Raw genomic sequence first — 15,364 nt, forward strand, 5'->3', positions numbered from 1 at the left:
ATGAGCCATAAGACCTGGGATACACCAAGTTTTTGTTGCTTTTGTTTGTTTGGGGCTATTTCTTTTCTTCTAGCATTGAAACAGACATAAGTTTCTTCAAGTGAGCACTGGTTGAAATAATTGATTGGCACTTAGGGGCAGGAGAATAAGCACCTTTAACCACTAGACTCATATTCTGTGTGGGAGATCAGGACCAGTTACATAATTTGCCAGGTCCAGTGCAAAATGAAAATGCAAGGACCCTCTTTCAAAAAGCACAGTGTTAAGAATCTCAACACAACAGCAGCAATGTATTAAACCAAGCACAGGGCTCTTCCAAGGGTGGGGCCTTGTGTGACTGCCCAGACTGCACGAACTTGAAGCCAGCCGTGGGAAAGAAGCTTGGAACATAATGAGAAGCTCAGAAACTCAGATAAACACAGGAAGAGAAGCCTCACAACTCCCATGGAGAGAAATAGGGGACAAGATCACTGGAAGTATTTAAATTATTCTCTTGTGTTCCTCATATTCTGTCCTAGATGAGTCCCTTATAGCTAAATTTGCATTACATTAAATCAGTACAATATGCAACTCCACTAGGAAAGTTATAAGGCTGAGAGGTTGCAAATCCAACTGTAATTACATTTTTAGATTTTTGTCAATGATTTATTATAATTTAAAACTCAGATTTCAGATGTGTAAAAAGAAAATGAGTATTTCTATTTCTTCATCGAACAAAAATTTTGATCTGCCCTTAGTCTTTTGCCAAGAGTGACAGACCACATTTAGTCTACCGTGTAATTTACAGGGAGAAAACAAACGGTATCACTGTGAGTTCTCTAAGTGGTTCAAAAAAGGTAAGTTAGAAAAACTAGGTGTAATAATATGTCTTCTTCAAATAAAATACTAATTATTTTACTTGCTAAAGAGGTTGCCTTTTCAGATTTTGTTTTTTTTTTTCCTCAGAAAGCCATAAACATAACCTGAGCAGGGAAGATTTTATGTTATGACTGTCTGAGCCCTCTGAGCAACAATGTGATACAAGGCTCATTTTTGAGGGAACTGCCTTATATTTTACAGCACTCCATTTTTTCAAAGTGTTGTTTTTGTTTTGTTTTGTTTTGAGATGGAGTCTCACTCTGTCGCCCAGGCTGGAGTAAAGTGGCGTGATCTTGGCTCACTGCCACCTCCACCTCCCGGGTTCAAGCGATTCTCTGCCTCAGCTTCCAGAGTAGCTGGGATTACAGGTGCGTGCCACCATGCCCAGCTAATTTTTTTGTATTTTTAGTAGATACGGGGTTTCACCGTGTTAGCCAGGATGGTCTCGATCTCCTGACCTTGTGATCCACCTGCCTCAGCCTCCCAAAGTGCTTGGATTACAGGCATTAGCCACCGTGCCTGGCCCAAAGTGCTTTTACACACAAGTCAGGCCAAGGGCAGTTGGTCAGGTAATTCACCGAAGGGTTTTCAGATAGCAAGTTATTTAACATTAAAGTAACAGAAGATAGTATTTCCAGCATCTTTTCTTATCTCAGCTTGGGTCTCTGATGTTACCCCTGCCACTTCCACATCAAGGTTTGTACCCCAGCACATGTTGAAACTTGCTTTGACAAAAGCTGCTTCCTGGTGGCTTTGAGAGCTACATATCTGAACTTTAAAAGAAGAGTCATACCTAGGGTCAGGCAGCTGGTCACTCAGGTATAAAGGACAACTACCCTGACTCATGGTCACCTGCTCCAACTTATGTCATAGCACAAAACAATACTTAAATCCTTACAAAGCTAACAAAGGAAGTAATGTTGTCATGTGTCATTGTCACAGAGTTACCAGAAGTTTGGGGGATTTGGGTGTTCATCTTTCTATTGTGGAGTTTTTAGGGTGGTGATGGCAGTTGTGTGGTGGTTGTCATTTGGCAAGAATTGAAACTGGAGGCTTCTGTCATCCTGATTACTTATCCAACAAATGACACAAATAAGGGCATGTTTGTAGGGAAGAACTCAGGTAGGGACAGCACCTTCTATTTAATCTCTTAACCCGTATTATTAGGTTGTATAGGAGAAGAGAGGAAAGTGGCAAAAGGAGGCACAGATACAAATTTATACAGATCACCAGCTAAGTTTGGCCACAGTGGTTTGCCAAAGAGTTTCAATAACTAATACTTACTGAGTGCTTACTGTGTACCCTGCTAAGCACGTCACATGCTTTATTTCACTTTATCCTCAAAACAACCCAAGGAAATAGCTATCATTGTTATCCCCAGAGACCAAGATCTCATGGATAGTGAATGTCAGAGCCAGGATTGGAACCATAGAGGAGTCTGTGTTGTAACCACTGAACAACTGACTTTCTACCTTGCTTTAAAATGTTGCCTGTTGTTTGTTGTTGTTGTTTTTGAACGGTGGTGGCCAATTTGCCTCCACAATCCAGACATAATTTCGGCACTAAACGGAAATACTTTAGTCTATACAAACTTCATGTAAGTAGTTCCTGCATGAAACTATTTCCCAAGTAATACAGCACCGATTTACACCTGGCAGAAGGCATAGTTTTGATGTGAACAGTTGCGGGAAGCTTGTTTCTCTACACCCTCAAGCACGCCCACAGCAGGAGCTGAGCAGTAGGCCAGACAGCAAACAGCCCTCCTGGGACTGGTTATTTACATTAACCAAGGTGGAAACTTCTCCCGGAGATAGGTGCTGCCAAGAACCCTAGAGGAAGTAAGACGCTTTATCTTTTGCATGCACACCAAGTCTTCAGAGGGCCTGGATAGGTGTGACTCCAAGGAGCTAATCGTCCCGTGCAGGTGCAAATCTGGACCCGTGTTTATGTGGAGATGTAGACGCAACTGGAGATGACGCGGTTAGTGGCTGACGTGCGTGGGAAAGCCCACCAGCAGCGTTGTTGGTTGGGTTGTCTCTCTAAGTGTGGACAGTGTGGTGGCGGGCACCCAGTTCGGAATGCCCCGTCTAGACAGGGGTGTGCGGGCACTCAATGTTCCTCGTGCAGCCGGGAGCTTGCAGTGTGGTCCACGCCGGTGCGCCCGGAAGCCCAGGGGATCCGTCCGGCACTCCACTTGAAGCTCGGCCGGCGGCTTCGCCCCGCTCCCCCGCTCCCCCGCTCCCCCGCTCCCCCGCTCCCCCGCTCCCCCGCTCCCCCGCTCCCCCGCTCCCCCGCTCCCCCGCTCCCCCGCTCCCCCGCTGCCCCGCTGCCCCGCTCCCCCGCTCGGCCCCGCCCCCAGTGCCCCGGCAGGCCCCGCCCCCAGTGCCCCGGCGCTCCGGTCGGCTCCGCGGCCTCAGTTCCGTAAACACTTCTCACCCCGCCCCCGGCAGCCCGGACCGCACCACTCGCCTCGCGGGGGAAACGTGCCCTCTCGCATCCGAAACACCCTCCCATCCGAGCTGTCCTCGGCCTCTCTGGTTCAAACATGACGAAGACTGTTTCTCTAATAGGTTCAGTCTGTGAGCGCTCGGCTTTCGGAGCCTGAAGGGCCCTGGATCCCCTTGCCTCTTAGCGCCGTCGTCCCCCCGTTATCCTGTTTTGTGATGGCCGCGCCGTGGCTGCCTCCCTAGAGTCCCTCAGGGCCCTTTAAATACCGCGTTGGGGGGGACGCTGGGGCTGGGGGGATTGTTGGGCTGGTGAGTTTTAGAGGTGCTTGTGCTGTGCTCGGTGAGGGGACGCCCAGAGAGCCCTGATCCGGGGTCACTCCGTCGCCGTTCTCCTCTTGTCTACGTGCTGGACCCGGTGCGTATCCATCACGGGGGAGGCGTTGCCGGCTCGGAGGTGACCGGCCAGGTCCAACGGAGGGGACACCGCTGCAGCCCGAAGGCTCCCCTGCCCTATCTCGGAACTCCATCCTGGGACGGCGGGGTCAGGGGCCATCAAGCTCGGCCCCTAGTTCATGTCTTCCCACTCCGCGTCCCCTTGTTTGACCTCGAACTGCCGTCCCGCGTGGGAGCAGGGAGCGGGGAGCGGGGTACCGAGTGGCCGCCCCGCGTGTCAGGGTGGACACGGACTTCGGGCCCCGGAGGCCGCTTCGCCGCTGTTTAAATCCTGCTGGACAGGTACCAGCGGCATCCCGCCATCAGGGGCCCAGGGCACCCCCTTCCCCCACACTCCTCGGCCGGGCTGGAGTGGGGAACTGAGCCAGGGTAGAGGCCGGGCGGGCCCGGCAGCGTGTGTTTGGGGTTTGTTGCCGTGGTTTCCCCGGCACTCGGCTCTGCCTCCGCCGTCCCCTCCCCCGAGGGTTTGTTTTGACAGGAAACCTGGTGCTGCTGGAGGGGAGGGGCGGCCAGGGGACGTGGGCGAGGTCGTGCAGACTGCTGCTGCGTCCCCTTGCCGGGACCTTTGGTTAAGGGGAAGAGGTGGAGAAATGCCGATTGGGCCTGGGCTCGAACGCTGAACCCTCAGGTGTTGCTTATGCTTCCCAAAGCTGCTACTGTAGGTGGCACCACCTGGAGGTAATAGCAATGATTTGAGGTGGCACATGGATGAACATAGTTACTTGTTTTCGTTACTATTAAGAAAATCTGTTCCATTAAGTAAGCAGTTTCACAATGATAGAGTTTCCTTTTAAAATAAATATATTTAAATGCAAAAATCTAGTCGAGATAGAGACGCGGTTACTAAATTATAGTATAGGTAAGGAGGGAGACGTAGAAATAGTCATGAAGAGTGGCACTCAAACGACTTAAGTTTGGGAAATCTTAGATGATTGTCCTGCTACCTTAACTGTGAAGAAACTGGACAAGTTGTCCTTGTCCCCAGTGGGCGTCTCAGCACCCATGGTCACCAGCTCAGTCACGGACCTTGCTCTTCTCACCTGCCAACGGATAATGAGTTTATCTCAGTGGTTCCCACTTGAGGAGGCTCCCTGCCGTGGTCCTTTTCCTCTCTTCTCTAGGGATTTCATGCATCACCCTGACAGCCAGTGGAAGTTGCCTGATTTGAAGAGGCCCAGGGCCGAAGATACCCAGTCATGTGTGGAAGCAGCTTCAATGCCATTTTGTGAGAGGTTGAGGGCCCCAGAGGGGGAAGCACAGGTATTAAAACAGACCAGCAAGTGTGGGAGGAGTGCTTTCAAATGTGAAAAGTGCCTAGGAATCCTTCTCCCTGATGCTGTAATGCCACGTGTAACGTGAACATCTGCTTTGTAGACAGTGACTGCCTTGTTGGCTTTTATCTAGCTCTTTGTTGGTTCTAACTTGATGAAGACCAGTATTGTCTAGATGAATGGTGTAGGCCCCTATCCCTCTGCTCTATGGTTTTTGCTTTGCTGTGGATGAATAACTTTAGCGCTGCTATTTGAGACTGATTCTAAAGCAGCACTTTGCAGAAGATGGAAATTTTTCACATCATCTGCAATTTTTTTCTTTAGAGCCCAGACTTAGTCCTCTGACTCCCTTCCCTTTACTACACATATGTGAAGGCTTGTCCTTGCAGCTGACCTTGATCTGGTGTTGAAGGATGGTACACACTAGAAGTTTCTTGAAATTTCTTTTTTGCGTGAGCTAACCTTAACTGAATGGGTTCCATTCCTCAAGGCCCTGCTGGGTAATCTGAATACTTCACTCCAAAATGTTTATGATTGTAAGCATTTAACCTTTTTGCTAATATGTGGGGTTTAACTAGGGATTTTGCGGTGCATGAAGAATGGCTCCCTCCTAGAGGATTTTCTGTCACTGTAGCGGGGTGGTAGAGAATTGTTTTGGGTGATGTACTCCTTCAGTGATGCCCTTCACAGAATAGCACTTGAGCAGCCATACCAGGATAAGATCAGCTTGCTACCACATGTGCAAGTGTCCACATGGTGATGGGTAGATGGATTTGGAAGAGTAGGAGTGGAAAGAATGAGCAGCACACCAAATTTTCTCCAGCCAAACTGGAGTGGTAGAGAGCATGGGTTTTAGGGATCCGCTTCCTGGATTTGAGTTGTGCCTCTACCCCGCTGTGAATCCTTGGGCAAGTAAGGCAACCTCTCTGGGCCTCAGGATCTTATTATAAAATGGGGATAATACTGATACGTTAGCTAACAAGGTTATAGTGAGGATTCAAGGAGATAAAATATATAAAGAACTTATCATAGAACAATTATCGAGTGCTTATTATTGAGGTAGTAATAAGCACTCAGTGATCGTTAGCTGTAATTGTTGTTATTTGCTACACGTGAGTTTCTTTAAGCTCCTGGAACTGTGGGTTTTTGCTAGTTTGAATTTTTGGTGCCTTGCAAATGCATTGAAGTAGGCACTGGGAATTGGAGAGGAGAGTCATCGCTTCCACCAGCAGCTTAAAATCCAGTGGGAGACAGATATGCACACAAGTGTAGTACTGTAAGTGACTGCGTAATGGGAATATGAGTAATGTGAGTGAGGCAGAAAAGAAGGAAAACTCAAGGTGTCATGAATAGGAGTGTGGCGTAATTAGTTCATGCAGCTGTATTCACTGAGCTCCTGCTCTAGCCCTAGCAGTGTTCTAAGCTCTAGCTGGCTCGTTTAGATGCAGTGAGTGTAGCTATCAGGGAAGGTTACCTCGTAGTTGGTGACATTAAATTTCAAATCTGAATCACAACAGGGAGCCAACCACAAGGAGATCAGGGAGAGGAACATTTCGGGGGGAGAGAACAGCAGGTGTGAGTGCCCCGAAATAGGAAGTTTGTCATGTCTGAGGAACCCAAAGAAGATCAGGAAGGGTTAGTGGGAGAGCACTGCAGAATAAGGTGGGCTGAGTTAAGATCACAGAGGGCTGTAAACCATGGCCCACAGACTTAGGAAAAGGGAACCCACCTAGGAATGAACTCTTAAAAAGGATTATCTATTTTGCCTTTTCTGGAGGGCTCTGGCCTGTTTGCTGTTTTATCCTTTAGGCACTGTTCAAGAAGGACATCAGGACAAGTTTGACTGTCTAGAAGAGTTCTTGTAACGAGTGGTATTGAAGCTATCACAGCGGTGGGCACAATCAAAATTTCAAAACTGCAAGAGGTTGGACTGTTCTGCATTTGAATCTTGAAGTTTCAGTTCAGCCTGTCATCTTCTCTTTTAATCTTCTATTTGGAAATACTTTCAAACTTACAGATAAAGTCGTGAGAATAGTATAAGGAATACCATGTTGTCTATCTACTTTTTACTCAGATTCACCTATTAACATTTTGCTCTATGTGCTTTATTATTTTTTCTCTTTCATTTGAATCATTTGAGAAAAAGTTGTATATGTCATGGCCCTTTATTCCTAAATACAAAAGCACAGTACATTTCAACTTCAGTATATTTAACATTGGATAACAGACAGTAGATTCAAATACTGTTAACAGTGCTATTGATTGACTGATACTGTCCTTTACAGCATTTTTGCTTCAGTATAGGATCCACTCTAGGATCACCTATTGCACTCAGTTATCAAGTGTTTTTTTTTTTTTCATCTGGAACATATTCTCAACCTTTCTTTGTTTTTTATGACATTACATTTTCGGAACTTGTAACTTCTTTTAATAAGAATAAAATAATAGTTGACATCCGTCAGGCACTTACTAGGAGCTTAAGTACTTGACAGATACTATTTCAGTTAATCTTCACAACATTTCTACAAGGTGGATACTATTGTCCCATTTTACAAATGGTAAGTTCTCTGTTTCTAGTCAGTAAATAATCAAGAGGAGCCGGGATCAAGAACGCAGTCCACCTAGCTCCGGAGACAATGTTCTTACGGCTTCAGTGACATGTATTATCATCAGTGTATCTTTGCAATCCTGAACCAGTGCAGGACTATTTGCAGATAGAGTTGCTGCAGAAAGGAAATCAGGAAGTAAAGCTGTACACAAGCTGAGGAATCACAAGCAAATTAAAAACCAATCTCCTCTCTATCTGTAGTGAAATACAGCACTAGCCCCTTCAAGTCCTTGTACCCATTCACACCTCTTAAATGTCAGTAGTCTTACTACCATTCATTTATTCAACAATAAATATTTGAATGCTTGCTGTATTCCAGTGATTGGTCTCAGAAGAAATGACATAATATTATATTTATTATCACAAAGTGATGGAATAATACAATAAAAAATGTGAATATGACAGTACTTTTCTTTGAATACTGACCTGCTATCGTGTTGGAGGCTTTGCTTGGAGTCATCTTCAGTCTTTTCTGTTGACTTTACCTTTAACCAGTGATTAAATCCTCCAGGTATGATGAGATGTGATGTTTCTGAAAAGTTGTTTGATTTACTTGTGAGTTGCAGTGGCGAAGGTTAGGTAGATCTAAGTTTGCATAAGGAGTATTCCCTTTCTTAAAGAAACAGCCTGGTTTCATTATCATCAGTCTAAGGGATAATCCAAAATAGTTTTTAAAGCAGTCTAAATATCCTCAGTGCCTTTTGAATCAAGTAGCTTTGTCCCCAGGTGACTTACTTGGAAACTCAAGACCGAGAAAGGTAAGAGCAGGTATGAAGGAACTTGCGGAAGACCATTGACACAGTGATGGGCCGTTCGTTTTTGGTTTTTGTCTGTCAAACAAGTGCCAAGAGTTCTGTTCTATGTTAACTACCAGCCTTGTTTGTCTGTTGAAGAACATGGTGTTATCCTGACATAAAACTGTTTTTCCCTCCAGAGTGTTTAATTCCTGAGGCAATGATATTAACAAAAAAAAGCAAATAATAGAAAACATTTGTATACTGTTTACTGTGTCAGTTACTGTTCCAAACACGCTGCATGTATTGGGTACCTGAAATCTCACACCAACCGTATGAATTAGGTATTCTTAGGAAGCCTATATGAGGAAACACAATTTTTTAATAGAGTAATAATGGGCATTTTGGCTTCAAATACAAGTTTCTGTTTGGATACACTAAGGCCCAGTTATAATGTGGAGGCTTCTACCCACTAAACGAGTCTCTAAACATTTTGAAGCTTTTAAATTTTCCATTGCAGCCCCTGTGCCAGGAACTCTACTTCCAGTGAATTGCTGGAAGAAAGTGTAGTTTCACATTGTTAAGCATGACTGCCATAAGCACATTTCTCAGAACTTCTCGTGATGCCTCATGGAACTCTGGGTTTGGAGCATCATATATTCCTTGCTGAGAGAAACCTTATGACTGGCCCAACCTCTCAGAAAAATGTGCATAAAGTCACACGGCACATTAATGATGAACCCAGGCCACAAACCCTGGACTCCTGACTCCCAATTATTTTAATCTTTGCACTTTTCTGCCTTGTTAAACACAATTAAGAAACGTACCAAGTGTGCTATCCAGCTAAAGTAGAAAAATGAAATGGACAGTTAAAACTATTAAGCTAGTTCATAAATTCTCATGGCTGGAAGCTCTTATTCACTTTCACTTGGAAAAACAGCCAGAGCTCATTTGAGGGCAACTGTAGTAGAGAAAAATTAAGAGCAGGGCATGCATAGCACAGTGGTTACATTACAGGGGAATAACTGGGGAAAAAAAAATGACTTAAAGTGGAAACAAACTTTAAGATATTCAAATAAGAGCATGACAAGGACCTGGGAATTTTGAGGTTTAAATCTAATAAGATAGGCTTAAGCCGTAGATTCTCTGCTCTAGGGCTTGGGCTTTGGCAGTACCAGGCTGGTTAACGTGTCGTGATATCAGCTTGCAAATGTTCTGGTTGAAGCTGTACCAAATGAGATTCAGGGATTCTGATTTAGCTGACACTGAATGAATACTTGTCATATACTTGGCACTGGTCGTGGACAAGACACAATCTCTGCTTTATTAAGGAGATTCAGAAGTAGCCATGGGAAGAAAGTAACAAGGAACTAATGTACAAGGAACTAAGTGCTGTCATGGAGATACAGGAGACGCGCTGCAGACATACCAAGAGGAGTGCTGTTCACTTTGGCTAGAAGCAAGGCTTCCTGGAGAAGGTAGCATTTGCAAGAAATGCCATGAGTGGGACATCAAATGTTGGCAAAGAGAGGAAGCAAACTAGAGGGGAAGGTGAACATTCCATTTAGGATTTGGGGTTTGGTGGCAGTGAAAGGTTTGAAGTAACCCCTTTTCTTCTGTCTTCTCTTGCCTTCCCCTGAGCAGATTGGAGCTTAAGCTCAGGTAGAATTTAGTCTTCATGAGTTAGAGGAGGCTGTTTCACCACTGAGGATGCAAGGGCTCAAGACTCTTATAGCCAGTGTTCATGGCTTTGGGATTCTGGGATAAGGTGAGTGTCTCCACTCCACTCCTTGCCCTTCAGCCTGCACAAGTGGACTGTAGTGGTTTTCTGCTTGCAAAAGTGGTGGGCTCAGCAAGGATACATTTCTGTGGCAGGATTGAAGATGGTTGTTTAGGTGAGGCAAGGTGCAAATGACCTTAGGCCTTTCACCCTTATTAGATCCCTCTCAGACTCATCCTTGTCCCCATCACCATCCAAGGAATTTAAAAAATTACTCTCTTTCTCTCAACAAAGGCTAGTGCTCCTTCTCCCGCTCTGCTAATCCTGAGCCTGCTTCTCCTTTCTTGTGTTTTCTCAACAATGCTTTATTCCCCCTTTTCCCATCTAGTAGCATTCAGTAAACAGTTTTAGGTAACTGGACTTGAGAACCACAAGAATAGGGCATTGTCTTTGTTCGGTTACTTTCCCCAGTGCTCAGTGCTCAGTAGGCACTTGTTGAATATTAATGGAATCACTGAAGAAACTGCAGGCATTTTCAGACATACTATACATAATTGTGGTTTCACATTCTGACCGCTTTAAAAGCACTGCATCCCTCATTGCATGGGCTGGTTTAGGTTTAAAAGGATTCAGTGAACTCTTCCTCTCATTATTGTCCATCCAGGATTTGAGGTGCCTTTCTCCTTGAGCCCGGGTTTCCCCTTCAGTGTCAGGTGACACCATACTCACATCAAGGTCAGCTCCCTCATGGGCCTGGCTGGTGCTCCTGGGCCCAAGGCCTGGTCATCCTGTGTGCCTGTGATCTGCTTTCTGGGTAGTGTCCAAACCTGACGGCCCTTCCCTGGGAAGGATTCTCATGTCCCAGAAGTACCGGACATAGACACCAACGGACTGGTTTTATCGCGTAGTAAATCCCCTTATCCCTCTGAGTCTGTTCCCCCACTTGTGAGTCAGGATCCTACATGCTTGTGCACTCATGGGGTTGTGATGGGTACTTTGTAAATTGTCAAATCCTAACCATATATCAGGTCTTAATCTTCATATCACAACAGTTCACGTGAAAATGGAGGGGGAAGAAGCTAAAGACTTGCCAGCCAGCAGTTTCATACGGTCTTCCCCTTTCCCCAGGAGGTTCACAGAAAGCATGAAGAGGCTGATTTCACAGCTCTTTTATCTGAAACAAAGCAATAGGAGCAATAATAGCAGCTAACATTTGAGTACTGTGCCAAGCTCTTTAAGATGAATTCTATTCAATCTTCTGGCAACCCTATGAGAGGTTAGTCTTTCGTCCAGTTTCACTGTGAGGTAGGTAGTTAAGTGACCTCCCCAAGGTCTCATGGCAAAAGGCAGAACAGAACGAGTGATCTGACCCAAGTCCCACGCCCCCGCCTTCTCGTATTTCAGCAACCCAGGAGGAGAGAGCATGTGTCCTGCATCTTTTTTAAAAGGACCTGTCATTGCTTAGAGCTTCACATTTATAGTGGATGTGTCCTGAGTAAGCTCACACCTATGGCTCTGGAATCCCTTTTCAGAAAGGCAATCTCAATGACCTAGTGATCTGGCCTAGTCCGGCCAAGGTGCTGGGGGAAGGATGAGGTCATCTGGGGGCCTTTCCAACACAGTGACACTTGTGGGGACAGTTGTCTACACTGGAAGAAGCATCGGCGGTGCCTGTGGAAGTACCACAGAACATTGACGCAGGGTCTGTTTTTCTGTACAGGTGCTACCTTTTTACCCACACTTAAGTGACACAAAATGCCCTTCAATGGCGAGAAGCAGTGTGTGGGAGAGGACCAGCCAAGCGATTCTGATTCTTCCCGGTTTTCTGAAAGCATGACTTCGCTCAGTGACTATGAATGCTCCAGGCAGAGCTTTACAAGTGACTCCTCCAGCAAATCCAGCTCTCCTGCTTGTGAGCCGATGGGGGAGCAGGGGTTGTGGGTGGTGGAGGTACTTCTAGATATGTGTTGGATTTGAAAACTCAGAAATGCCTGAGAGCAACAGACTTCCCCTTCTTTCTAGATGCACCAGAATAGCACTGCAGAGGCACTGCAGCTTTCCTGGACACATCCTCAGAAATAAATAGCCACTAAAGTTTACAACCTGCTGATTTTTATTTTGATCACTGCTTCCGATCTGTTTCAGTCTGACAATAAGTCAGGACTTCAACCCCATCTGTCTTTTCTCCCAAACGGCAGAAAGCCATTCCTTGAGATTACTTCTTAGATCCCCACTCAAGGATAAATTCAAATTGGTCTTTTCTGATTATTCCTGATTTACATTGAAGGAGACTGGCCTTCATTGAAAGGTCAGGAAGGAAGTGAAATAATCTAAAGGGTTTCATGTTGATTTCAAAAAATATTGTGCAAATCACCCCAGGAAGGTACCCACAAGGAGAATTACTACATTAGGGGTGTGAGAAAGAGTTAAAAGAGAGGCCACAGCAAAAGGAGATATCTTTTTCCCGTTTTTGTGTGTAGAAACTAGAGATGGGTAAAGCAGATGTGTTTGCCTTTTTTTTTTTAATTGGCACTTTATTTAGTAAATATAACACCTTTAACTGGCAAAGCAAATGCAGGAAAAAGCAACTAATGTTTAATATGCTGAACTGTCCACTTCTTACAAATTGCTTCATTTGTATTTTAAATTTTTACATTCTCATTTTTTAAAACTTAGAAAATATGTAAGAATAGAGAAAAGAAAACATTGCCTATGAGATCACTCAAAGACGACAGCTGGCAGTGCTTTGCCGTATCTTTATCCTTCACATAGACATATGTGTGTATATATGTGTGGACTCTTCTTGCTTAGTATTATAACTAAAACATTTACTCATGATTACATGTTTTTGAAACATTGGTTTTATGAATACCTATTACTTTACCAAGTGAATATACAGTAAACTTAACCATTGATTCATCAATGGACATTTAGTTTCCTTTTTTTTTTTTTTTTTGCTGTTATAAATAGCGTTTTATGAACATCTTACTGCATGAAGCCTTTCTGGAAAGACTTTTGGATATCACTGGATTATTGGACCAAATTATATAGACAGTTTTAAGGAGAATCTTGAGTTAGACCTGGTAACAGAAATTAACAGCAGCCACCCCAGGTTTCTGTGCCTTTTCTCACTCTTTATACTGTATGTGGGGTTGGCGCATCTGACACCAGGGTACCTAGACATCCTGAAGACGGGTTTTACCAATTCTGTGTATCACCTTTCTCTTCCTCCTCCTCTTTCCCTGATCTTCCTCCTCATCTTCTCCTAAAAATTAGGTAGCCAGGTGCAGTGGTTCACGCCTGTAATCCCAACACTTTGAGAGGCTGAGGCAGGCAAATCACCTGAGGTCAGGAGTTCAAGACCACCTGGCCAACATGGTGAAACCCTATCTCTACTAAAAATACAAAAATTAGCTGAGTGTGGTGGCATGCACCTGTAGTCCCAGCTACTCGAGAGGCTGAGGCAGGAGAATCGCTTGAACCTGGGAGATGGAGGTTGCAGTGAGTCAAGATGGTGACAGAGCAAGACTCCGTCTTGGGAAAAAAAAATAAATTAGGTAGTAAAGTATTACCTGTCACTGCTGTTGTTTGACATATGATTTTAATTAAAAGAAGCTAAGATTTCCAACAGTGATTTTAAAAAGACATGATTTATTAGAATAGTTTCTTAGTATAATCTTTAGAAATAACTCAAATTCTTCATTTACTACTTCCTACTGAGAAGTAAAATATCCGGCTTCTCAGATTTATTCTATTTTACTTTTAATTATGTAAATTTATTGAGTTCTTACTATCTTCTTCCTTACTTAAATTATCTCAGTCACTTCAGGCCAACCCTGTGAGGAGGAAGGCTATGCCTCAGTGAAATCCAATGATAAATACCAATTGGCAAAACTTAGAGTGAACCTAAGCGTTTATACCATACTGCCTATACATTTAAAAATTACAGTTTTTGGCTGGGTACGGTGGCTTACATCTGTAATCCCAGAACTTTGGCCAAGGCAGGCAGATCATCTGAGGTCAGGAGTTCGAGACCAGCCTGGCCAACGTGGCGAAACACCATCTCTAATAAAAATACAAAAATTAGCCTGGCGTGGTGACACGTGCCTGTAATCCAGCTACTCGAGAGGCTGAGGCAGGAGAATCATTTGACCCCAGGAGGTGGAGGTTGCAGTGAGCCGAGATTGCACCACTGCACTCCAGCCTGGCAACAGAATGAGACTCCAGCTCAAAAAAATAAATAAGTAAATATTACAGTTTTAAAAATCAGTTATTTCATATTGAGTTTACTTAATTAGACTTCTGAATTACAGAATAAAAATAATTTTATCAATTTCCTATGTAATACATATAATAAGTGCAGGTTTCAATGGGCACTAAAAATGAAGTAATTTAATTTTTTTTTTTTTTTTGAGACAAGTCTCGCTCTGTCGTCCAGGCTGGAGTGCAGTGGCACGATCTCGGCTCACTGCAAGGTCCTCCTCCTGGGTTCACGCCATTCTCCTGCCTCAGCCTCCCGAGTAGCTGGGACTATAGGCGCCCGCCACCATGCCCGGCTAATTTTTTTGTATTTTTAGTAGAGACGGGGTTTCACCATGTTAGCCAGGATGGTCTTGATCTCCTGACCTCGTGATCTGCCCGCTTCAGCCTCCCAAAGTGTTGGGATTACAGGCGTGAGCCACCGCGCCTGGCCTGGTAATTTAATTTTTTAAAGTAACTTAAAATGGGCCTATATTAATAAACTGGTCTCATAAATATTTGAGACAATGTTATCAAATATGGTAACTGAAGCTATTGAAGGAGTTCTTAAATTTTTGAAGCCTTTATTAAGTGAGGGAATTCACCTATTTAATATATAGTCTCCTTACTTATAAAACTCTTAAGTATATACATTCTGATAAATTAAACCTTATCTGCATCAGGAGGCTTCATTGGATGACAACTTTTCTTCCACAACATTAACTGGCTTTTGTTTTTCTTTCAGCAACAAGCCCTCCAAGGGTTGTAACATTTGATGAAGTGATGGCTACAGCAAGGAACTTATCAAACTTGACTCTTGCTCACGAGATTGCTGTAAATGAGAACTTTCAATTGAAACAAGAGGCCCTCCCAGAAAACAGGTAACCTGGGGGCATTTATTGTATATAAACTGTGCTGAAGATTCTGTGTGTGTGTGTGAGAGAGAGAGAGAGAGACAGAGAGAGATACACACATATTCACACTGATTCCTGGAAGTTCTTGTATAATATCCTCAGGGGTAAACATTTAGTTCT

At 44.2% G+C, this 15,364-nt stretch overlaps 1 protein-coding gene across 15 annotated transcripts in view; it reads left to right on the top strand.

Moving 5' to 3' along the window:
• Positions 1-2,759: 2,759 nt before the first annotated feature.
• Positions 2,760-15,364, top strand: part of TCP11L2 (t-complex 11 like 2) — a 46,879-nt gene continuing 34,274 nt past the window's right edge. Inside the window, exons 1-6 of one of the 15 annotated variants that reach the window (XM_054445054.2) lie at positions 3,514-3,720; positions 9,703-9,849; positions 10,016-10,139; positions 11,220-11,367; positions 11,812-12,003; positions 15,076-15,211. In XM_054445054.2, coding sequence (XP_054301029.1) covers positions 11,847-12,003; positions 15,076-15,211 — 293 coding nt within the window. In that variant the 5' untranslated portion in view covers positions 3,514-3,720; positions 9,703-9,849; positions 10,016-10,139; positions 11,220-11,367; positions 11,812-11,846. Of the gene's footprint in view, positions 2,839-3,513; positions 5,019-6,838; positions 9,850-10,015; positions 10,140-11,219; positions 11,368-11,811; positions 12,004-15,075; positions 15,212-15,364 lie in introns of those variants that run through there. The other 14 variants (XM_063646667.1, XM_063646666.1, XM_063646661.1 and 11 more) reach the window with 14 other exon arrangements.

Source organism: Pongo pygmaeus, chromosome 10 (genome assembly GCF_028885625.2).
Source record: "Pongo pygmaeus isolate AG05252 chromosome 10, NHGRI_mPonPyg2-v2.0_pri, whole genome shotgun sequence".
Lineage (NCBI taxonomy): Eukaryota > Metazoa > Chordata > Mammalia > Primates > Hominidae > Pongo > Pongo pygmaeus.